Source organism: Grampus griseus (assembly GCF_964374135.1).
Source record: "Grampus griseus genome assembly, chromosome: 2".
Taxonomy (NCBI): Eukaryota; Metazoa; Chordata; class Mammalia; order Artiodactyla; family Delphinidae; genus Grampus; species Grampus griseus.
Genome location: NC_139018.1, coordinates 107,669,343 through 107,695,853, shown reverse-complemented (window position 1 = coordinate 107,695,853; position 26,511 = coordinate 107,669,343). Strand labels below are relative to the sequence as shown.

At 39.8% G+C, this 26,511-nt stretch overlaps 1 protein-coding gene across 3 annotated transcripts in view; it reads right to left on the bottom strand.

The window, feature by feature from the left end:
* ZNF609 (zinc finger protein 609) overlaps nucleotides 1–26,511 on the bottom strand; it is a 233,599-nt gene that overhangs the window by 53,946 nt on the left and 153,142 nt on the right. For all 3 annotated transcript variants that reach the window (XM_082647833.1, XM_082647832.1, XM_082647834.1), the window contains one exon: nucleotides 9,500–9,725. In XM_082647833.1, coding sequence (XP_082503959.1) covers nucleotides 9,500–9,725 — 226 coding nt within the window. The remainder of the gene's footprint in view (nucleotides 1–9,499; nucleotides 9,726–26,511) is intronic.

The window sequence follows — 26,511 nt, the reverse complement described above, 5'->3', positions numbered from 1 at the left end:
TAAAATCTATATGGAAATGCACAAGGTCAAGAATAGCCAAGGCAATCTTGAAGTATGATAAAGTTGGAGGACTTACACTACGAGATATGAAGACGTATAAAGCTATAGTTATTAAGACAGTATAGAATTGACACAAGACTAGACGGATGGATGACTGGAACAGAAGAGAGAGCCCAGAAATAAACCCATTCATATGTCACTTGATTTATGACTTATGTGACACTGAACTTCAGTGGGGGAAAGGATGGTCTTTTCAATAAAGTGCTGGGTCAATTATGTATCCATATGAAAAAAAATAGAATCTTGACTCTAAATTCACATCCTAAAAAAAATCAAATTCAGATACACTACAGATCTAAATATGAAATGAAAAACAATAAAGTTCTCAGAAAAAAAATATAGGAGAATATCGTCATTATTTTGGGAAAGGCAAAGTTTTCTTAAACAGGACACAAAAAAGCACTAACTATAAAAGAAAAAAATGATAAACCAGACTTTATAAAAACAAAGAACTTCCATTCATGAAAAAGTAGGAAACAGAAGATATTTATGATACATATATCTGACAAAGGACTCTTAACCATACTATATAAAGAACTCCTAACAAATCAGTAAGAAGAAAACATACAACCCAGTCCAAAAATAGGTAAAAGATTTGAACATGTACTTATAAAATGAGATTTCCAAATGTCCAATAAGTACATGAAAAGATGCTTAGTTTCATGACTTATCATGGAAATGCAAACCAACACCACAATGAGATACCACTACACACCAACCAGAAAGGCTAAAATGAAAAAGACATAAGGTCAAGTGTTGACAAGGATGCAGAGCAACCAGGATTCTAATTGGAAGTAGGAGTATAAATTGGTTCAGATACTTTGGGAAACTGGCAACATCTATTAAAGCTGATCATATACCTACCTTATGATCTAGGAATTCCATTCCTAAGTATACACAAAATAGAAATATATTTATATTTCTATAATAGAAATACACAGAAAAGAATATATTTCCCCAAAAGATGTGTACAAAAATTTTCACGGAGGGACTTCCCTGGTGGCGCAGTGGTTAAGAATCTGCCTGCCAATGCAGGGGACACGGGTTCGAGCCCTGGTCCAGGAAGATCCCACATGCTGCAGAGCAACTAAGCCCGTGTGCCACAACTACTGAGCCTGCGCTCTAGAGCCTGTGAGGCACAACTACTGAAGCCCGCGGGCCTAGAGCCCGTGCTCCGCAGCCAGAGGAGCCACTGCAATGAGAAGCCCGTGCACCGCAATGAAGAGTACCCCCTGCTCCCTGCAACTAGAGAAAGCCCATGTGCAGCAATGAAGACCCAATGCAGCCAAAAGTAAATAAATAAATAATAAAAAAAAAATTTTTCTCACAGCGACATTTTTCACAACAGCCCCAAACTAAAAACAACCCAAATGTCCATCAACAACTGAAAGTAAGTAGTGTTATATTCACATTATATTCATGAAATACTGTAAAATAATGAGAATAAACAAAGTACAACTACATGCAACAACACGGATGAATTTCACTGGCCTAATGTTGAATAGCTATAAGGGTATACAAACACATAAGCAAGTACATACACTATTTATGTTCAAAATGTGTAACACCACGCTTGAAAATTCAAGGACCTGTATACCTATGATTTGTGCACATACTTATATTTATATTATTGTTAAATAAGACCTAGTAACGAAAGAGAAAAACTTTGAGTTTGTGACTCCTGTCGATCAGTGCCAGGAGCAGCTGAAATGCAGACTAGTTCTATACTTTAGGCAGTCTGTGCTACCTTCAGGGTGGCAGACCAGTCTAATATCTAATGCAACAGCATCTGGGGGTGGCGGGGGGGGGGCGTTCCTACTTTCTTCATCCATTCTTTCTCCATATTGATACTCAATTCTGGGAGATTTTTAAAATATAACAATTCTAAGGAGCAGGGTAAAAACTAAAAAGCAGAGGGGAGATTGCTTAATGGGAAGATGCACTGTATTTCAAGTGTACTGAATGATATGGGAAATTTTTCAAAAGATGGGAATAATCAGAGTCAAATAAGAAGAAAGCAGGTTGTTCATTAAATTAGTTAAGGGTTAAAAGTTTCATTTGATTATGAGTTCAATGGGGGTAGAAAATTATTTGATAGCAGTCTTTCAGGCTTTTTTTAGACATCCTAAAAAGAAAATAGAGTACAATTTGTGGGAGGGGAGCTACTCAATTTCTCCCCGCAGCTTTTTTGTCATAGACCTTGTTGCTATGGAGAAGACCATGAAGGCAGCAACTAAGGGAAATAAAGGCTCTGGCAGGAGTAAGCATAGGGACAGCGGTTTAAACAAAAATTCCTTATGTAATTAGCAAGTAGCAGGGCCTATAAATCACCCACTTCCCATTTTTTCCTAACCCCTAACCCTCTAAAAGTACATGGGCCTGGTTTGCCACTATAATTTAACTCAAATACAGAGAAGCCTAAAAGGGCCTAACAAAGCCTAAGGCTGGCAGACAAAACACATGGCCATTTAGCACTGCTGCCTCATGCCAGGGGGAATCAGCTACCTACCCATCCTATCCTGAGGAAATTATCTCCAGCTGCCTAAATTATAAAGTTGATGCCCTATGATTTCTTTGTTCTGTAAAGCCTAAGGGAGATGGGATAATGAAGTAGCAGAAGAGGTAGAGAACAGCCTCTCGTTTCACAGAATAGTCAGAGACACAGAGGGGGTGTGGAGAGAGAGAAAGAGAGAGAGAAAGAGAAAGAGAAAGAGAAAGAGAGAGAGAAAGAGAAAGAGAGAGAGAAAGAGAGAAAGAGAGAGAGCGAGCGACAGAGAAAATCTCACTGGTATCAAGAGGCAGCAGCAGCAACCTGCAAGCAAAGCTCTGCCTGTGACTCCTGCTGTGGGAGAAAAAGGCTAGTTGCCAAGTTTGTTAACAGCGTCTGCCCATCATTGTTATAGCAGCTTTACCCATCAGGGCAGGGCCAGGACCTGTTTTCTTTTTTTAATAAATAAATTTATTTATGGCTGCGTTGGGTCTTGGTTGCTGCGTGCGGGCTTTCTCTAGTTGTGGCGAGCGGAGGCTACTCTTCTTTGCAGTGCGCAGGCTTCTCATTGTGGTGGCTTCTCTTGTGGAGCACGGGCTCTAGGTGAGCGAGCTTCAGTAGTCGTGGCACGCGGGCTCAGCAGTTGTGGCTCGCGGGCTCTAGGGCACAGGCTCAGTAGTTGTGGTGCACGGGCTTAGTTGCTCCACCGCATGTGGGATTTTCCCGGACCAGGGCTCGAAACTGTGTCCCCTGCATTGGCAGGCGGATTCTTAACCACTGTGAGAAGCCCCAGGACCTGTTCTTAGCAGTGTAAGCACTGAAATGGGAGGGTACAACATCTTCCAGCAGATCTCGCCACAACCAATGATTAACAAAGACAGTTCCCTCTTCTGTCCCACACAAATGATCACAGAATCACAAATATCAGAGCTGGAAGGACCACAGAGATATGCAGTCCAATCTCCTCATTTTACAAATGAGCAAACTAAATATCAGACCAGTTAAATACCCTTATCGACAGGTCAAGGAAATTCGAAGGTCTCTAATGGAGCCTTTTCCCCTTGGAATCATGTGCCAAAGCTCAATCAGCCGGGGCTAGTGATTAGATCCAGTTTATACCAGAACTATATTTATTGCCTAGGTATCACTTCCGGGGTTCATACATAAGTATCAGGAACTAAATTATTTGTTAGAGGATGGCATTAATAACAACATAGGTCTGTCTTTGAGCCCATATGAGAGGGTTTTGTTACTGAAATACCAAAAGAATCTCATTTGAAACATCCCTTACCTATCTGGCAAGCCTGCAGCCTGGCCAACTTAACTGCCGGACAGTCCTTTGCTGGCAGGCAGGGAGGACGTGGGTAAGAGTGCACAGAAGAATCTCTTAGTTTATTTTGCAATTTGCAAAATGAAACTCAAAAAAGGCTGTAACTGAACTTTTTCTTTAGGGCTTCGGGATTTAAATCTATGACAGTGGACAGGTAACGTAATCCACAGGGGTGTTCAGACACGTAACTGCCCTAAAGCACCCCCTGGGAGTAAACTGCTAGGTGGAAAGAATGTGTTGGCTGTTGTTCTGTGTAGAGGAGGGGCTAGGAGAAAGTAAGTGTTGATTTCCCCAATGTTTCCTTTGTGTGGCTGCCGTTGCCATGTGGTGGTCTGTTGCTATGAGATTTGTGGTGCCAGACAATGGCTGCTGGCTCTCTATGACTGTGCTATTAGGTTGAGCTGTTTCTGCAGGAGTCAGACTAGTAAGCAATTGGCTACGCAGTGGAGAAACCCTGGTCACTGTGCACCATCCCTCTCCAGGTAAGTGCTGCCTGAGGCAAGACTGAAGGTGAAGGAGTGTTAATTATAGCCAAGGAAAAAGAAAAATCAGTAGCTGAGAACCATCTTAGCTTTCCAGTACAAATACCTAAAATTAGATATTTCATAGTTCACACAAGTACTTTCCTACATCAGAACCACACAGCATAAACCAAGGGTAACTATCAAGGTTACCATTTCCATGAAAGATTAATGGATAGCCTCTTCCTGTTAGTGAGAAGGACAAAGACACCCACAGTCGGGATCTGTAATCAGATGAGGATAAGAACCGCTGAGGCAGGTTCTCGCGGAGCTACCACAGGCTAACTTCCTGCTAAGCAAAACCACTGCCTATTACTCCGATAATGAGAAAACTTTGTCCCACAGACCAAAAGTACAGGGCTCAACCACAGAGTTTGAAGCAGGGCCAACTGTTCTGCTAGGTAACAGGGGCCAGAGTACACAGAAGTCACCCTGGCTCTGTGTAGATGTCAGCTAATTACCACCCTCATCCTTCTCCCATAGATTACTCTTTCCATCTCAGAGCAAATATACACTTTTAGAGTATATGTAATTTCAATACCACCTAGCCCCTATGATATTCAATATGGTAAACCACTAGCTATATATGAATATTTAAATTTAATAAAATTTAAAATTCAGTCCCTCAGTTCCACGTGCCACATTTCAGGCGCTCAATATCCTGTGTCACTAGACTATCATTTTGGAGAGTATATTTCCACCACAAAACGTTCTACTGGACAGGACAGATCTAACCCAAGCCCCCATAAATTAGAAATCTAAGGCCAGGAGAAGTTCAGAGACTTATCCAAGATCACATGGGTAGCTTAATGCACAATCTGTTCTGGAATTCAACTCTCCAGACTCTAGTTCAGAGATATTTGTTCTGTACTACTATGGCTTTAGGGCACTATTATTCCTTAAAACAATTCATCTCAAACAGCTGCAGACACTCCTAGTTGTTGGACTAAAAATGTATACCCTGATGTGGAGATGGGGACGCATAGCCTTTCCATGTTTTTTTGTGCACATATATGACAAAACCTTTACCAAGTGCAAAAACTGAAAACTTTCTCCTCCTCACCAAATCATTAAGCTATAATTCAGCTGTGGAGGATAAGGCCAAGCTTATCACAGAGCTTTTCATACCCTCTGGAATACAACGTAGTTGCACTCATTTCAGCTTCAAAAATGTGGTCTTATAGCACTACAACTTCTGTCTTTCTAATATTTTGGTAAAGAAGACCAGAGAAGAAGAATTTTAGAGATGTTGTAAGAGGGATTTCTACATGGAGTGGGATGGTGAACCTAGATAAATGATTATCAAAGCTTTTTTTTTTTTAACAGCAGAATCCTCTTCAAATATAGTTTTACAAAGGAGCTTAACATATAAATCACCCAAAAGTAGAACTGCTCTGGGTTGCATCTGGTTGGGTAGCAGAGATGCAGGCTTCAGTAGCTGTGGCACATGGGCTCAGTAGTTGTGGTGCACGGGCTTAGTTGCTCCACGGCATGTGGGATCTTCCCGGACCAGGGCTCGAACCCGTGTCGCCTGCACTGGCAGGCGGATTCTTAACCACTGCACCACCAGGGAAGCTCTGAAACGATTCATTTTCAAGATGCCATAGTCAACTAGTATTGGATCCACGCTGACTCCAAGATTTAAGCCATAGATTCTATTAACTTAAAAGCTGGATATGTCCTTATTGGTCATCTAGTTCAACTATACTTAAGAGATGAGGTAACTACAGTCCAAAAAAGTTAAGGAATTTGCCCAAGGTCACACAACAATAGTGGCAGAGATATAGAGGTCTCCTGATTTTCACTCTAGGGCTCTTTCCACTATACCACAAATTCTGTCTAGAAAGCACATTTGCTGAAGTAAAATATATCACTAGTGATGGCCTTCGACTTAGTGCTGTAGTCTAGAAAGGAGAACCTGTAGCATTTCCTGGAATTCTTATCTAATAAGTCAGCTTTGCCTTTCTTTAAAATGCCGTGGAAGCCAGTAAGCAATTTTGCCTCAACAAAAGTATGTGTTTCCAGGACCATGGGTTAAGGTAAGATCTGTGAACCAGAAATAGACTTGGAACCTGTTATTTTGATTTGAAGTGAGGTGGGACAAAGTGAAATCAGGGGAATCAGACCTCTGCATAATAAGAATACGTCTTAAAAAAGCCAAGGAAGACACTCCAGGTTATACTTGGGTCTTCTTAATAGTCCTAAGGTTGAGCCTAGTTAAGGAGGATCTTTGTAGTGCTGGCTGAATCACAAACAGCCTAAAAAGGAGATGGGATCTGCAGGACTTTCAAAATGCCTCCAAGGCAAGGTTTACAGTGAGAGATAGGAAAGAAAGCAACAACGCAGGACAGGTAAGCACAGAAATCAGGAAGAATTGAGGTCATGACCCCTACACCTGTTCTCAGCAAGGTGTCTCAGTTCTATAGGAACCGCAGGATCCTCCATTCCCCTGAGAGGCCAAGCATTCATAGCTTCTCTCTAAGCCGTAAGGGTTTTTCAGTTTGAAGACAGTAGTTTGCCAGGCAAAGAGACAAGAAAGTATAAAAAGCTGGGGTAGCAGACAAAAAAACCTAGAAAGCTGGAAGGATTTTTTAAAAAAGTATCTGTATATAGTTCTTATCATTAATTTGAAAATTGACTCAGTACACTAGATCTTATAGATCTGCAGAGGATGATCTTTGCAGGAAATCTCTCTTTAAAGATGAAAAGGAATGTGAACCAGTTCTGATCCTAATTCAGACCTTTGCCCACAGACAGTTCAGGTGAAGGCCCTCTGGGACGGCCAGAAAGCAGAGTATATATCACTGCAGAACAGTTCTCTTTCCCTTGGGATGAAAGAAAAAGAAAAGAGAGGTAATAAGCCCTGAAATACAACATGATAAGTGGGAGAAAATATGGTATTAAACGTAGAGGACTAACATCTTACAGGTTTAAATAAGTTAGAGTGATCTTAAACTTGGTGAAAGTAATATTTATTCTGAGTTTCAGAGAAGGTATAGAATTCTGGAAAGTATCTGATTTTATAGTATCTATTAGATATATATTAACATAGATCCAGAAATGACAATGAGATGGTGTAAGCATCCATTCATTCAAATAAATATTTGTGAGGGCCTACTATAGATGCCAACCATTAAGTACTGGGGATATAATGGTGAGCAAAACACAGTCTCTGAGCTCATAGAACTTTTGGAACAGTGGAAGAGATAGACATTAACAGAAAAATACAATTATATACACAATTGCAAATTGTGATAAGTGCTGTGAAATAAAGTACACGGTGCATTGGAAGTGTGTAACAGGGGAACTTGGTGATAGGCCGCCAGTGACAACCAGAGAGTCTTTCAGAGCAAACGATTAAAAAAAAAAAAAAAAAGAAAAATCTGTGCTAACATCCCCCTGGCAGGGAGGGAGAACAGGAATCCTCAGATAAAAAGGTAACCATTGTTCTCAGGAGAGTGAAAGGGTTATTAGCCTCACTCTCAGAGTTTTTATCAGGTTCACATACATAAAAAGCATACTGCCCTTGGAGAGAGTCACTACCATAAAGATGGGAAGAATACAGTAAATTGGCAGAAAATTGATGTTTTCTATCTTCAATATATTGAAGCAAGAGGCCCTGAAGTTTGCTTGGTGGCACAGAGCTGTGATCTGGATATGTTTGTCATTCCAACAGACTCTGGCTGTTTAGATATTTGGCCATAGGCAGATGACATTTTTAAAATCAGAGACAGCCACTTGTGATTTCCAGATTGTATATTGCATACACACATACAGAGTCAACCTCTAGGTCAACCTGTCTCTTCACTGCCTCTGCATCAGTTTCTAACACAATAGGATTATTTTCTTTTTCTTTTTGCATTATGGTCTCAGGCACACAATAAAACCTTATCAGCAACGTTATTCTGAAGGCTGAAACTTTACTATATTGCTAACAACGAGAGAGCCAAGAACACAGAGTTCTTAACCTGTATCACCCTGTATCACATCAGCACCTACTGCATGGAAAACCTTAAATAAATACTGGATCACAGCAAAATATTCAGAGAGGCAGACTGGTTTTTATTGAAATGACTAGAATGAAATGCCTGAATTTCCACAGGCAGGCTGATAAGATTGCTTATGATCATCAGAGATAATTAGCTGTGCTCCTCTGGGCCTCTAAACTCCTCAGAGTGGGGATGCTTTGAAAGCCTGGTTACTAATGCAGAGACATGATGCGACTCTGAGGGCCAGCCTCTCTAACCACACATTCTTTCACAAGGACTTGGATTCTTTATAAAAAGAAGGTATACTGAAATCAAATTGCCGCGGATGGTACCAAGGGATCTGAAATACCTGGTTAAGTCCCTTTGCACCCCTAATTTTTCAGGTTTACAAACTTTCAAAGCAGAAGAGATTCTGTTCTCAGGGGCAAGTAGAACATACAAGAAGTCTGGATGGTAGCCTTGGGCAGCAGCGCCCTACAGTGAGCCAACTGCTGAGTGGATGCCTGAAAACAAGACCATGTAAACAGTTCCCTGTTGCCTAGGCCTATAAAATCTGTACTAAGTGACAGATGCGTAAAGTGGCGTGGGTGGCTGGGCAACGAGGCAACCAGTGGGAAGGAGCTGGCTGCACTTCCAGGTGCTAAAAAAGGCAAGAGTTGCAAATCCAATGAGCCAACACTAAGTCAACTTAGGGGTGACTGTTTTCCATTTCCTTGACTCCCACGGCTGCCCTTTTATTAATTTTTCTCTTCAAGCCTGACCCAAAAGTTCATTTATATTCATATTCTCCCATATAAAATGAAAGGGAAATGGAGAGTATAGACACAGTTTGAATTACCGCATGGCCAGCACCTATCAAATGACTGCTTAAGTACCAGGGCCGACACCATTGAATAGCTATGAAGGGGAGATAATTAATTTAAAAAACTGGCAATCTCTAGAAGCTAGGCAATTTTACAGACAAGTTTGCTGTAATCCTCTGGGTAGGTATCACCAGCAAACTATGGTCATTTGAGACTCCTAATAAATACTAGGTATTATTTATAACAATAAGCCCCCTGTTGACAGAAGCAGGTTGAGAAGGGATGGAAAAGCCACACATAGCACTTACCATCTTCTGTTTCCTGCCACACGATGCCCTCAAGGTTGACGCTTGTCCCAGGTTCGCAGGGGCCCAGGCACTCGGGCTCTGTGGCCAGAGCCACATCACATGTGTTGACCCCAACTGATCGGGTACGAACCATGATCTGCTCACAGGGGGATGCGATGTCATTATTGACCACTGGCACCAAAAGGTGCAGTGGCAGCACTGCTGGTGTGGAGACAGGGGACTCCATCTGTGGGGGAAGAGAAAGTAGTAGCTGAGTTACAAGGAGGATATTTATAGGAAATAACTTCTCTGTATTTAATCTAGTCCTACATCCTTTCCTGCCAGAGTGCAGAGGGCTTTAAATGTAAGACTTTGGTCCTCACTTCCAAGTTCTAGCTCATGACACCATTACAAATCTAAGTGGTTTAGATGAGTGCACCCTGGACTAGGAGAAGCTCTATTTCTTATTAACAACCCTCCTCATAAACTGTGCTTGGCTAAAAGTGTATTAAAAAACTTGTCTCATGTAAAAATCTCTAGTGAAAGAGAATCAGGGCCAGACTTCAACAGCAAGGGAGCACACAGATTGATGAGAAAGAAAAGGCTCAGCTTCTGAGGCATGTTCTATTGCTACCACTTTGCTTCCCTCCCATCTATCATTCAACAAATAATACATTAATCAGGTATAAAATCCAAGAATACAGGTGGGATTAAAGAAAGGGAGAAATATCCAGATCCTAGGAATGCCACTTCAGGAAGACTAGAGCTTTAATCCATCTTTGGGTAGAAGGAAATCTACTTAAAAGTTACAGGAGGGCTGGGAGCAACCTGTCGGGGGTTTCTAACCCACAGAGATTATAACAGCGATTGGTTAATGAGAATGGCCTTTCGGAGTGTGAATCTGACATCAAGTGTACATGTAAGAAACAGGAGGTACTGTTACTATCCAGAAACCAATCTATAGCAGTCTATCGTCAAACACAAGAACCAGCAATCTACCTCAAAAAACTAGACCCTCCCACAAGAATGCAATTACTTAGACGCCAAGAAGAAAGCAACGCATCTAGAGTTAAAAGAAAAATTGTAATAAAAAGCAATAATCCCTTAATTCTTTAAACCCTAGCATTTATCAGGTTGACAAAGTACCAACTCTGAGTCAATACTGCCTACACCCTAACTAAACAGTGTCTGGAATATGCAAAGGCACTCAATACACAAACTGACTGATCTTCCCTAAAGATTAAGTATGATACCAATCAGAAGACCTAGAAAATAAGAGTCAAGGATTGGGACCCTCTTTCCCTTGTGAAAGACCAGGTTGAACGTACTCCTTCAACAGACCCACACTGAAAGCAAGGCACACACGCACCCATAATCCAAGCTGCTGGACAGCTCTGCAACAGAATTCTGGTTCTGAAATAGTTTACTGCATGACCACCACTCTATCTATAATCCATCTCCCTCCTTTTAAACACATATATGCACGTGCGCACGCACGCGCGCGCGCACACACACACACACACCCCTACACCTTCCTGGCCTCGAACACTACCCTGGAAGCTGAGATCTGGCTACTGCATCCATTCTCTTCAGGGAGCTCTCTGACTTCTTGGCTTACAAGTCAAGTGATGGTATTTGCAGACCGTCACTATCAGAGTTCACAGAATGCTAGAACACTGATTCTGATCAATTCTGGTCCCTGAAAAGCTGCCAAAACCTTATCCTTATCTGTTTGTTGTTACACACATCCACCCTGTACTTCCCTAACTCCACCCTTTTCATAAAATGGAAGTGGAAGCCTGTCTAATGAATCTTCTGCATAATGGCAAATGCCAAAAGGCATTTTTGGTCTTTTGTACTCTTGAAAATCAGGCATTTATAATCCAATTTGGCAAACTTCTTGGGATGTGGTAGATGCCTGAAAAACCCTTTAAAATTTCTAAGCACAGATATGAAGGCGAAAACAACAGAAAAAATGAACTGGATTTCCTACTACTCCTGTGTAGTGCTGGACTCTGGCTCTATCATTAAGCCCTCTCAGGAATTATAAGAAGGTGGTTCATTAACTCTTTGGAAAGGAAGTTTCCTGGAGATTTTACCTGTGAGAGTTACTAGAAAGGGGAAATCAGAGACAGAGTATACAGACCATCTTTACTCTTAGCCTCACCTCTGTTTCTTGGTTCTTTCTCTTGGGGAAGAACTAAGACAGAAGCAACTTCACAGTTAGTATGTGCATTTCCTTTGCTTAAGAGTTTGTTCTCTTTTCTATACCTTTCTTCTACTAGCAAGAGAAATTCCTGCCAAGTCCTCTTTCTTGGACAAAGAAATTGGCCTGAACCTTTTAGGTCACTCCTGTGAACTTTCTGATTGCCTCGCTTGAGCAAGTCCTATTGCCAACCTGTCCCATGGTTGAGGCAGCAATCCTAATCAGAGAAGGCGGTAAGTCCCCAGGGAGTCACCTACACACTCTGCCATCAAAGACAGCTCTTTTCTGTAAGTGGTTTCATTTCCTGTTAGGTTATTCAGTGCTGCTGGGAGGCCAGGGAAAAGATAAGCTACTAACATCTAGACAAAGCTAAGCTCCCAATTCTATACTAGCAGACCCAGAAAACAACGTCTAAGATATAAGTACAAAACACTACTGTTGCATTCAAGCAGCTTGCCAAATTAAACCCCGCGGGAAAACATCTGAAGAGAAGAAACTTAGCTGAACTGATCACTAAGAATAACAGAACTAATACACACGAGGAGCTGATTAATGTGTGTATGCATCAAACCACACTTACTGATCAGAGTTAAGTTACTAAGTAGAGTTCAGGATCTCTGTTTGTGTGAGGATGACTTTATTTAACTATCTGATTAAACGAGATTTCTGAGGGTGAGGAGAAGTGAGGAAATCCACCTATGGATGTGGAACTACTGTTCAGTTTCCTTCTACTTTGCAAAAGAAATCTAAGGAGCAGCACAATAATGTTTAATTACAGATCTAGCTCTGCTAATTACTGTTTGGTCACATTTATAATCTACATTAAGCCATAGTGCATAATAAACAGCTCTGTGATATTCATCTAATAACCTAGGTGGCTTTGTGGGATTTCAAATTCTACTATTCATCGGAACAAACATAGCTTCATTTAACACTCTCCAGGAGAGGATAAAAATAAAAAAAGGACTCGTTTTGCCATGTTTCCTGTATGCCTAGGATATAAGAGCAGGGATTGTCAAGAGACTGATGCCAGCAGGGAAAATAAGGAATAGAAATATGAAAAGTTAAGGTCATTAAATACCTTAACAACTATGACAATGAAAAAAGCTGGGCCAATTCTCAGATTCTGAAATGCTAAGAAGTGCCACCATGGCTCCTGGGGCTTCACTGACATGGGAAGGTAAACAACAAAACAAAACAAAACCTGAAAAGAGACAGAGAATTTAAAGATGGAGATCTCTGAAGTTTCCCAATATTTCATGTCCTTTATTTTTTTAATGATACTTCTTTTCAATTCACCTTTAGATATTAGTCTAATAGCACTCCCACACTTGAGAGGCACTAATGGAGGGAAAAAATTTCAAGGTGGCAACATAATTTTAGGGGTAGAAAATGTAGCAAAGAAATATTTGGGACAGACTCTCCCCTTCACAAATATGAGTCTGATATCTTTACCTTCACAGTCAAAAGGCAGAAAAGGAGCTGGTTCGACTGATAACTACAGTAGCTCTAAGAAACTCCCTTTTATTCAAGAGTGAAAGATTACTGGGGATCATGGTTAGATGAATGTTCACATTTATCAGAAAAGACTGTGCAGAAAGTAGAATGTCATTAAATATACTAAATACTATATTAATAAGAAGTTCTCTTTCTTCAATAATTCCAGAGATCCTTCAAGATTTTATAGTGACTCGGCATCAGCAACACTAACAGTAATATACGATCTTGATTGATGGACAACATATAAGTACTCACCCTGATGTATTATAGTAAACTTGATTTGCTCACAAAGTTTTTATTGTGGGTTATTAAAAAAAAAGGTAATTTAAAAAATCCCATTTATCAGTTTATTGTGTTATTTATATTTCTCTCAAATTAAAACACAGGGGCTAAAACCCTCAGTTGTTTGAACTGCCTTCTGTCGATTGGCAATTTGAGACAAAATAAGTTCACTGTATTCTTGTTTAATAATTTAGGATTATTTTTGCTTATTCTGAAATATCTTTATTATGAGAGGCTGGAGGGTGGAAATCATGGAATAACTGAAGATGGAGGCAGGAATCTGAATTCTTCCTCTCCATGAAGCTCTTGTCAGAAAGCAACAGAATATTCCGAGTAAATCCCCAAAGAGTTTAACATTTAACTACTAGTGAAGGAGGAAATCAGTCCCTTTTCAAACACTAAGTACCTTTCCAAGTGCCTCTCCAAGAAAAAAGGAAGGAAGGGAGGGAGGGAGGGAGGAAGGAAAGAAGGAGAGGGGAGAGGAGGGGAGAGGGGGAAAACGAGGCTTGCCGGTTTCCTGAGCTTCCAGATTTCACTTGGGCTGCTTTGAAGAAGAATTTGGTTGTAACTCTGGTTAATTTCCCAGACATTTTGTAGTAGAAGACAAGGAGGTAAAAGAGAAAAAGAAAGATGTGGTAGCTGGCACCACAGCCAAACATCAAACAGTTCTTAAAAGCTACATATTCTATTATTCAAAGAAGACTTACTTTAGCATTCAATTTTAACCAATCATCACCTGGTCAAGGTCAGCAGTGAAGGCTGTTCCAGTGTGTACTAGAAAATGCAAGTGCAGTGAACACATAATTTAAAGGCTACAGATTAGCCATAGGGAGTTCTCCGAGATGATCCCTATAGAGTCTCAGGCTCAGACCCTAAAGACTCTTCTGGTAAAGAGAAGGAGATGGCAGATCAAACGATCCTAATATTCAAGCCTGTCTAAAACTCCCAATGTGTGGCACTGAGTAAATTATGCTGGAAATTGAACAAAGGAAAAAATCTCATAAGCAAAATCAATGCATAACACAAATCACATGGCAGTGTCCAATACTGTGCAAAGGTTTTTGCTGAATGAAGCATCTCTTTTGCTCTTCCAAATCTTCTCACTCTACAGTCTCCTGCCTGCTTGAAATGCACCACATTTTCCTTCAGCAAAACTATTAACTTTGTAGCTGATGAGTAACCATAGGGACCTAAGTACTACCTACCTCTGAAACTGACTACATTTTTTTTCACGCAAGGTTGATGATCCCTCCTCCCATTCCTACATGCTTCCAAAGGAAGCACTAGAATTAGCTCTCAAGAATAAAGAATTTGAGAAAAATTCTGTTTGGCTGCAACTACTTCCTCTCCTGAACACGCTTCTTACCTCCTTTTACATACTCATTTCCTAAAAACATCACGGCTGGAACGTGTCTTCTCTACTCCATCCTCTTTCCCCTTAAGGAAAGTAAACACAACCGAAAGCTAAAGCCTTTCTCTGAATCAGTCAGAATCACAGATGTCAAAAGAAAAGTCTCAACGTATCCTCCAACATGGATGACTAACTGTACTTAAGAACCTAATCATCATTTATATTGATGGTCCTATGAGAAAACACAAGCATTGTAATTGTGACATCACAAACCACATCTTGCTCTGCAGCAGCTTGGGAAGGAGAAATGGGAATGATTCTCCCTGCTTTAAGCCAGCTGTTCTTCACCTTCCAGGTCTTGGGAAACCTTTACAGATTTAAAAATTGAGAACCTTACACAGCTTTTATTTATGTAGGCTATATTTGTTGATATTTACTGTGTCAGAATTAAAACTGAAAGATTTTAGTATGTACTAATTAATTTAAAACAACTAACAGCTAACAATTTTGAAGTGACACGAGACACTTGGTGGGAGGAGGAAGGAAGGTGGGTGTAGAGAGGAAAGGGCAACACAGGGATCCCTGCAGTGATTGAACTGTATCTTGACTATGTGGTAGATACCCAGACTAGACATGTGATAACACTGATAACGAAGACCCAACGCAGCCAAAAAATAAATAAATTTATTTTAAAGAAAAGAAAAAAAAAGAAAGAAAGCTGGTCTCACACAGATTTGTATGTCGTTTTCAGATAATTGTGGATATTCTCCTTTGATGTGACCCCAAAATGCAAAGAGTAATAGTTCTTTTTATTTTTTAATATTTATTTTATTTACTTGGCTGCATGGGGTCTTAGTTGTGGCACGTGGGATCTTCGTTGTAGCATGTGGGATCTTTTAGTTGTGGCACACAGGATCTTTTAGTTGCGGGATGTGGGATCTAGTTCCCTGACCAGGGATTGAACCCAGGGCCCCTGCACTGGGAAGCACGGAGTCTTAGCCACTAGACCACAAGGGAAGTCCCAATGAGTGATAGTTCTTAAAGGTTATTGACAATGTGGAATCTGAAACTTTTTGTACTCTGTTAGATTACAATCCATTGGTCTAGCTTGCACTTGGAATGTTTCTTTAAGTGCATGATTTTTTTTTTTTTAACATCATGCATTAGTCATTTGGAAAATACTGGTTCACTGAGTTAGACAGCTCTTTCAAATGTTGACATAGTCCATTAATATTGAAAAGTGTTATTTGTTAATATTGTCTCTGAGCTTATCAGGAAAGTCTTTAAAATACTGGTAAGGTGTCAAACTCATAGGGGGGTAGATACAAATTTTCCAAAATTGTAATGTTAGTTTGAAAGCTCAAATTTTATCATTAACAACAAATAACTGTCAGTTGTTGTCCTTGGAATAATAGGCTTGTTACCAACCAGGGTTCTTGGCCTTCTCTAATCAGTAGAAATTGATAAGATGCAAGACAAGGAATTCAGGCAAGGCTTCACTGGGGCTCCTGCTGCAGCAGGAGAGAGCAAAAACAAGTAGCAAGTTCCCTGGCTTGCTCACTGAGGCAGGGCGAGCTGGTTCTTTATATGGGGTAATGGTAGGGGTGGGTCCGGGGGTTGGGCCAGAGGGGTAGTTTAGGTGGTTTGTCCACCACTTTGGTGGTGGTGTGTGCAGGGGGCATGCACAATATCTTGCTTTTGCTCCTGGTACCCTGTTTTTTTGCTCTTGGCTCTTCAGAAGTGGCAGTTGAGTTTTTGGTCTTTTTGTATCTTGTTGTCCATAATTTGCCCCAACTGGGCATGCATGAAGCTATTTTTAGTCCCATATAGTTTCTTGGTATTTTGTTGCTGGAGGAGACAGGTGCAAGCACTGCAGCAAAGGGTCCCTGGTCCCAGCCTGTCTCAGGCTTATTTCATTCATTTTCAAGAAAATGTCTGCTAAATACCCAAGTCTGAATAACTATAATTTGTTAGTTGTTCTCTCAAGTAAAAATGGCATTTCATGAAAAACTGGCTAGTTCAGCTTGGGACTCAGTTGCACAAGCGCTGTTCCTAGAGACAAACAGGATGCAGAAGAAGTGCTTTATATGTACTTCCCATTTTGCTACATAGAATATAAAATGACATGTACTCAAAGGTCAAGATTTAATAAGCTAATAATTGTTACTGCTTTATTAAAGATATTTTAAAGTGAAACTAGCTATATAAAAATGTTTACCTTTTACTGTGAGGGCACAGCAGTTAAGAATGTTATTACTAGTACAATTTGGAGCCACTGATTTGACTCCTGCCAAGATGTCAGCCATTTTACCTACCATTGCTTTTGCACCATCAGTGCAAATGTCAACAGAGTGAAAAAGGCAAGTAATGTCTTAGTATTATTATGAAAATAGTTTTGACGTGGCAGGACCTCTGAAAAGGTATGAGAGATACTTAGGGGTCTGAGTGCTATATTTTGAGAATTAATCAAGTTTCATGTTCTGGGATTGGGTAAGTGCTCAGCTTCTCCAGAAGCATATGCCATCTGATTCCTATACAAAACTGGGATTCTGGTAGCAAGGAAGTTGAGGGAGGCTGCCTGTTCAGTAGGCAAACAACAGTGTCTGCCACACAGTTTGGAAAGACAGTGAAGGAAAAAGAGACACAAAGGCAGGGAAAATTATTAGCAAGAGTGGAGTAGGTAAGACAGCTCCTAAGATCCAGACTAAGGATTTTTTAAGTAAGGGATGTTCATAAGTTAGGTATTAATAAACTTCAGCAATTGAGTAATGAGTATTTTAAAAATATGGGAGAATAAAGCACTCAGTTAATTGTTTCTAAAACGGACAAAAGAATGATGGTCATTAACTACTAATAAAATTGATCCTTACCCTTGTGGGCAGAGGGGGAATCACTCCTCTAGTGCCTATTTGTTCTCAAATTGCTAAGTATAAGACTTCTCTGAAATTGTAATTTAGTAGTTCAGAAATTAAACATGGCTTATCTAAAAGAAATTTTAAAATGGGTCCCTTAATTAACCAGAAGCCATCCTTTCCTACAGAAGTCTTCCTTGTCTTTGCTACTTAAGCTAAAGGTATAGAGATAAAACTTCAAAGTGGTATGAAGGGTGTTGTACAGTCTGAGTTAACTCCTGATTATGGACACCTTAGCACTACTGAACCAAGTGGGAAATGGCCATCTGCTTAGATATGCTTCAATGCCCAAGTGTCTCCTAGGTGACTTTGTGTTCTATAATATTAGGTCACAGAATATCAACTGATTCTTTATAACTTCCACATAAGACCTACAGATTTGACAGGAAACAATGGGTGATTCCAATGAGAGGTCATTCTGTCTAAACAAAGCACCTTAGGCAGCAAAGCTACTTGGGTTCCTAGAGAGCATGTGCAAGACAAAATTATAAAATCACATCATAGTGTGGAAAAACCTTCAAGATCATCTAACTAACCTAACCGCTCAAGGGTGAAATCCTTTCTATAATAGGTAGTCATAAAACCCCTATTTGGGGACCTTCCTGGTGGCACAGTGGTTAAGACTCCGCGCTCCCAATGCAGGGGGCCAGGGTTCGATCCCTGGTCAGGGAACTAGATCCCACATGCATGCTGCAACTAAGAGTTCACATGTCACAACTAAGGAGCCCACGTGCCACAACTAAGACCCAGCACAACCAAATAAACAAATAAATAGATATTTAAAAAATAAATAAAAAATAAAAATAGGGCTTCCCTGGTGGCACAGTGGTTAAGAATCTGCCTGCTAGTGCAGGAGACACGGGTTCGAGCCCTGGTCCAGGAGGATCGCACATGCCGCGGAGCAACTAAGCCTGTGCGCCACAACTACTGAGCCTGCGCTTACAGCCTGTGAGCCACAACAACTGAGCCCGCGTGCCACAACTACTGAAGCTCGTGCACCTGGAGGCCATGCTCTGCAACGAGAAGTCATGCTCTGCAACAAGAGAAGCCACCGCAATGAGAAGCCTGTGCACCACAATGAAGCGTAGTCCCCGCTCGCCACAAGTAGAGAAAAGCTTGCGCAAGCAACGAAGACCCAATGCAACCAAAAATAAATAAATAAATACATAAGTTTAAAAAAAAAATAAAATAAAAATAAAACCCCTATCTGAACTTTATCCACCCCGCCCCAACCCTGTGGTGAGAAAATAACCCTTACTTTACTGGATGGCTTAAAAGATTAAATTCTTTAACGTATGTCAAGGGCCTAGCAATATGTCTACAGTATTCTGGCAATCTCAAATGGTAGCCATTATTAGTTATTCTAAGAGTCAAGTCACTCTTGAAAGCTCATACTGAATTTCATAGCCATTAAAACTCCCTAGATCTTTTCTACCCAAACTTTGAAAACATTCTCTTCCACCTCTGACCCCCACCCACCACCACCAGTTTCCTTTCCCAGAAGCAATCAACCCAATGCATATGTATTTGCTTGTTTATATGTACCTTCCCTTCATTCTTTTTACACAAATGACAGTGTACTACATACGCTGTTCTGTACCTTATTTCTTCATGTAATAAAAATGGAGGTAACTGTTTTAAACTTTAAATGCTCATCATCCTAAAAGACAGACTGGATGAAATCTCAGCTCTGTAAAAACATCAGGGGTACCTATATTTCATACAGTCATTGTAGCAATTAACTGAATATGAAGTGCTTAGTGCATAGTGCCCAAGACACAGTAAAAGTTCAATAAATATTAGCCAATAACAATAATGATGATAATAATAGTAACAACAACAATATCTTACAATTTAATTCTATCTTTCAGTCTTTTATGACATTGTCAATCTCTATTCAGACATTCAGTACTTGAACTGTCCATCTGCAGTGGTTCATTCTAGTATAGTTTTGACTTCATTATGTCTTCCCTTCTTCTGGTAGAGGAATTTCTCTTTCCTGTGGGAAATCCATTCCCCCAACTTCATTCCACTATAGGAGTGGGCCCAACTTTACTCAGACTACATGGAATAGGTTCTCCACAGGCTACAGAGATTCTTTCTTCCCCTGGTCCCTTAAGCTGGAAGGACTAACTAAACCTGGAACTGCTAGTGGCCATTTTCCCTAACACTTGAGAAGGCTTGTCTAAGAAAAAAGCCAATTCAGGGAAAAGTAGAATAGAAATGAGCAAAGATAGAATCCCAAAGACATTATTTGAGCCCCTGCCGGAAACTAATGAACTCCACTGGTGAGAACCTACAAATTCCTTGTTTGCTTAAACTAGCTTGAGCCAGGTTTCCATCACAACTGAAAAAGTCCTGACCACTATATATCACCCACAAATTTATATGCATACTTTCTATTTAGTCACAAGTTATAATGAAAATGTTGAACAGGACTGGATCAATGGCAGAGACTTGTGGTATACTAACCTAGCTAACATCTAGTGATCAATACTCTTTAAATATAGCTCTTCAGCCAACTATAAAGTCACCCAACTGTATCACCATCCAGTCTACATTTCACTGACATGTCATCAAGAATATCATAAAAGGTTTTTTCAAATATCTTGAAGAAATCAAGGCACTCCAATCTACCCACCCAAAAACTCTATTGGGAAGAGAGAGAAAGTTTAGAGTGTCATGTTTTAGAAATTAATTTGGTTTCTAATAAGCATTATTTTTCCGGATTCCTTTCTTCATTCAGAAACATTAAATACTTACTATAATCTAAGCACTGTATTATGGCAAGTGATGAATCTTAATATGATCCCTGTCCCTAGGTCTGGGCAGGTAAACAAATGTGAACAAGTAATTAAAGAAATATCATAAAGGATGTAAAAGAAGTACAAAGGTGGCAAGATCACTTGTGTACACCTGGGAGAGAGGCAGCTGACGTTTCAGCTGAGTCTTAGAAGTAAGTTCAACTGGAAGATAAGGAAAATTAGGTTATTCTAGTCAGATGTAACACCAAATACATGGCCTGAGAGGGAACCACAATAGTTTGGAGGGAATGGTCAAGTGGTGGGAGATTACATGTCATACTAAAGAAGGTCACTGTGGAGTTTTAAGCAAGAAAGTGATATGATCCAATAAGGTTTTTAAATGATAGAAGCAAACTTCAATTACTGCTTACTGTGTGTGTGTGTGTCAAGCACTTTTCAAAGCATTTCATATGTATTCCTCAAAATGACCCTCTGAGGTAATTAACATTGTATCTCCTTTTAAAGATGAATATACTAAAGCTATATGGGCTAGGTAAGTTGGCCAAGGTCATATAGCTACCAAGTGATAAAACTGGGATTCAAACTCAGGCAATTTGGCTCTAGAACCCATGCAATAATAAAGAAGTGAGAACCCAAACTGAATGGTGTCACAAGAAGTCAAGGGAAAATGAAGTTTCAAGAAGAAAATGGGCTGCCGTTGTGCAAGCTGAAATTGCAGGAAAGGGTAAGGCACAGAAGCTAAATTGCACTGGGTAAGGGAAAGCATCAAGAGGTGAAGGAAAGATAATCAGAAGTTACTGTGTGTCTACTGTGCACCAGAGTTATCTTAGTAAATCTCCTACACTCCTATGAAGCAGATGATGCTTTGTTTGACAGAAAATAAACAAAGCCCCATGAAGGTTAATTGATTTGTCCATAATGACCAGTTACTAAGTGGCAGGGCCAGGATTTGAACAAAGGTATGCCTAACTCTAGAGCTTGTGCTCTTTTCCATTATACATGCTACTCCAAAAAACCTTCGGCATGACCAGGAAGAAGAGTGCAAGTACTTCACAAACTATCTGTTTAACATTTTGTTCTAGGACTTAGCTAAAGTTCAATGTTATGTCTGATGGTCTACAATTTTGAAAATTTGGACATTTGCCTGTCTGCAGTCTTATAGTTCTCTCCCATCTACCAGGATTCCCTAGACGAAAGGATCTCTGACTACATGTGCAAACTCTTTCAATATTTTCCAATGTGATTAATTTGGATTTAGACACTGAACTCTGTCAAAAATTGAGACGCTTTGTGAAAGAGGAAAGGAGGTGGTTGCTATTTAGAATTTGGTAAAGCAAACTCATCTTTTATAAAGAGAACAAAGGTTGTTCAAGAGTTTTTAATCTGTTTTTTAGATCTGAATTTGCACATTTGTTTTGGTAAATCCTTGGTTTCATACAATGATTTTTTTGCTTCAAGTGGCATCATAATATGGTTCTGATTTTCCAGTACAAATATCCTTTGAAGTGGAACTGAAACACCTATCAATAAGGCAGTTAAGCCTTGCTAAACTGTGTTTCACTTTTCAACAATTCCTTAGCTTAGCTCTTCTAATATAGACCAACAAAAGTGAAAATACCAAATAACAACACTATATGAAATTTAGAATTTTGTACAACATACTTAACATACAGGGCTCACAAAATCTTATAGAAATTGAGAAGGGCACTTCATCTTTCAAGGGCCAGTAAAGTTAAGCTTCCAAAACAGAGTAACTTAGAAAGGCATCAGAGCATTCAATATTGGAAAAAACTCTGGCCTTAAAAATCTCTCACCAAGGTAGAGCAGTAGGCAAATCCAACAATGTAAATAAGAGTTGCTATATTCTAGGTAACAGATTTTTACAGCCTTCATTACTAAACATGGTCCTTATTGTAATACTCACAAATCCATTCAACAGTGTAATAAAATGAAGAACTCTATAAGGCTCAGAAAAAACAGATATCCTGTATTTGCAGAGTCAACACAAAGTTTATATCCTAGCTTGCAAAACTTCATTTTATATTAGGAGACAACTGTTAAACAAATAATCATAACAGAGGTGAACAGAGGGCTGCAAGTACCCTGCCCAGGGAGTGACTGCCAAGAGGCAACAGGGAAGACTTCATAGCGGAGTGGATCTAAAGGAGTTCCCCAAGAAAAGAATAGAAAGCATACTCCATTTGCACAGCAAAGGAAACCATACACAAAAGGAAAAGACAATCTACAGACTGGGGGAAAATATTTGCAAATGATGTGATGACAAGGGCTTAACTTCCAAAACATATAAATAGCTCATGCAATTCAGAAACAAAAAAACCAAACCACCCAATCAAAATATGGGCAGAAGACCTAAACAAACATTTCTCCAAAGAAGATGCACAGATGGCCAATAGGCACATGAAAAGTTGCTCAAAATCGCTAATTATCAGAGAAATGCAAATCAAAACTACAAGGTACCACCCACACTGGTCAGAATGGCCATCATTAAAAAGTTTACAAATAACAAAGGCTGGACAGGGTGTGGAGAAAAGGAAACCCTCCTACACTGTTGGTGGGAATGTAAATTGGCGCAGCCACTATGGAGAACAGTATGGAGGTTCCTCAAAAAACTAAAAATAGAGTTGCCATATGATCCAGCAATCCCATTCCTGGGCATATATCCAGACAAAACTATAATTTGAAAAGATACATGCACTCCTATGTTCATAGAAGCACTACTTACAATAGCCAAGACTTGGAAACAACCTAAATGTCCATCAACATATGAATGGATGAAGAAGATGTGGTACACATATACAATGAAATATTTCTTGCCCATAAAAAAAGAATGAAATAATGCCATTTGCAGTGTCATGGATGGACCTAGAGATTATCATACCAAGTGAAATAAGTCAGAAAAAGAAAGACAAATACCATATGATATCACTTACATGTGGAATCTAAAATATGACACAAATGAACTTATGTATGAAACAGAAACAGACTCACAGACATAGAGAACAGACTTGTGGTTGTCAAGGGGTTGGGGGGTGGGAGAGAGTTGAATTGGGGGGTTAGGACTAGCAGATACAAACTATTATATATAGAATGGATAAACAGCAAGATCTTATTGTACAGCAACAGACAACTATATTCAATATCCTGTAATAAGCCGTAATAGAAAAGAATATGAAAAAGAATATATATCTATATATCTATATATCTATCTGAATCACTTTGCCACACACCAGAAACCAACACAACACTGTAAATCAACTATACTTCAATTTTAAAAAAATGAAAAGGAAAAAGAAAGCATACTCTAAGCAGAAGGAACAGCCTGTTCAAAGGTGCACAGGCATGAACAAACACAATTAGTATATTCAAAGAACTGCAGGTCGTTTGGTTTGGTTGGAGGAAAGAGTAGTACAGGGAGAGTAAAATTTGGACTTAACTTTGCAGGTATTAAGAAACTTCTGAGGAATTAAAGCAAAGGAGTGATATCAGGTTTGTATAATTAAAAGTAAAATTAATGGAAGAGGGTAGACTAAAAGAGATTGAAAAGGAGGGCACCTAGCTAGATGCCTGTTGCAACAAACCCAGTAAGTAAGAAGTAGGAGAAGGCCTCAAGAGACATTCAGGACATACAAGCAGTTTGACTTCACGACATATGAGACATGTAGGTAATCAGTACAGGAGTCAGGTATGACTAGAATTTCTAATTCAGATGGTTAGGAGATGATTCATTCCACAAATATTTAATAAGCACCTAATATATGCTGGGCACTATTCTAAGTGCAGAGGATATGCAATGAACAAAACAGATGAAAATCCCAGTCTCTGGAGATTAAATTCAAGTGGAATGGTATTCTATTACTGAAAGAAAAAGAAAGAAAAAAGAGGAGGAACAGGTTTCAGTTTTGATTTGGGGAGACTGGTGAAAGAGGAGTGAGATTAGTTTTATATTGCTTCTACTTTGCTTAATTGCCAGCATTCCAGGAAAAGAAGACTGGAAGTGTGTTACAAGGAAGAGGTGGGTCATCAGTGCACAATCTGGAGGGGTCTTCTGAGTATTTTTTAAGGACTTCAGAATAATACATAAATACAAATAAAAACACAATATAATTTTTCACCTATCTGACTGGTAAAGATGAAACAGTTGAACGATATCCAATCTGGCAAGAATACGGAAAAAAAACAGACACTGTTAACGCAGTATTAGTTGGTGGGAATATGAATTGGTAGAAACTCTGGAGAGGGCGATTTGGCAATAGGTATTAAGATGTAAAATGTACATGCTCTTTTGTCCAAAAATTCCACTTTTAGAATTTATATTAAGAAGATAAAAGGACAAGTGCACAAAAATGTATCGCGTACAGTTTGCTTCAGTATTAGTTTTTAATAGTCAAACAAAAACCCAGAAACAATCTGAATGTCCATTATAGCATAGATCTATAACTACCAACAAGTACAGAGATCCACAGCATATTTTTGAGTGAAAAAAAGTTTATCATACAGTATGTATTAAATTAGCCCATTAATGTTAAACTGATCTTTATGTAACTATATACAATTTTTTTTTTTTTTTTTTTGGCTGCACCGTGTGGCACGTGGGATGGAAGCTCAGAGTCTTAACCACTAGCCCGCCAGGGAAGTCCCTATGTACAATTCTTATACACTATGCAGATCAGAAGTGAGAAACAGAAGTTGAGATTTAGAAGGATGTTCTTGCAATCATCTTTGGGTAGTGAGACTCTGGATGATATTTAGTTTCTCTTTTATATTTTTCAGTATTTGATTTCTTCATTATATTGAGAACTTTTTTAAAATTTAGTTTTTAAAGAAGCTACTTTTAATGGAAAAGGGAGCGATGTTTACATATGTGAAGGTTTACGTTTATTGTAAGAAAAGGGACCTAGGTTAATGAGGAAATAGGCAGGCAGGTGAAAAGAGTTAAGAATACTGGGGCACATAAGTAGAAGGGGGGGAGGCAGAAGGGTAATGACATTAAGTCAGTACTTCCATTGCATAGGTCACTGGGACAACGGGCCATAGGACTGGCCCCAAACAGCTGGGTGGTACCTAAGAGCTGGGGATATGGGCAGTACTACACAAACATTTCTGTGATCTTCGTAAGGCAGATATTCATAAACCAGCCACTGCCCATATTCATTTGATTCTAATTGCCAAGAAGTGAGTGGCATCGTCCATCATGTGCAAGTATGCAAACTCTTTGTTAAGAAATAAACAACAATCCCAAACCCCTCTCTGTGGCGACCAGAATCCTACCTGGAACAGGGCCAGAAAAAGCCATGTCTCCAGCACTTCTGAGAAAACTGTGGCTGCTGCTTATCAAATTAAAATGCAAAGCAGCTCATTCCAGTGTCACTGGGAAGTGTCAGAAAAGGATTATGGTGCCCACCCCAAGGATGCAGGTCAGCTAGACAATACCCATCTTCTTGTGCTGAGAAGGAGGGAGGAGGAGGAGAAAGATTAGGCCTGTTTCCAAATAGCAGTCTGGCCTGCTTGTTACTGTGGTAACCTCCCTTCCCTGAGCTGCTCTCATTTGTCTTTCTCTGTCTGACCTTTATGTTGTTCTGACAGTAACTGAGGAGGAAAAGGTGCCCGCCTGCCAGCTAAGCACTCAAGTTGAGGGCACTGAACAAGAAAAAGAGGCACTCAAAGTCCTCCTCATTCTAGACTCCAAACGGTGACCTTAGAGCAATTAGAGGGCTGAAAGAGATTTCTCGTGGCCCTCATCATTCCATCCTTCCTCCCCTGCTCTCAGGGCCACCTCACTTCTCTGATACTCCCTTTCAGTGTGAGGAATGTGAGTCAGAGTCAAGTGGGTAGGTGAGAAGTCACAGAGAAGAGAAAAAACAAGGCACGAAAAGCTGAAGAACAGAGGCAATAAAATATTAACTCAAAAATGCCTGAGACAATTATCAGTACAGTGGTTAAGTACAGCTTTTAGTTTCCTCTCTATTCAGGATTCGTGCCATATGCTCAGTCAGTGG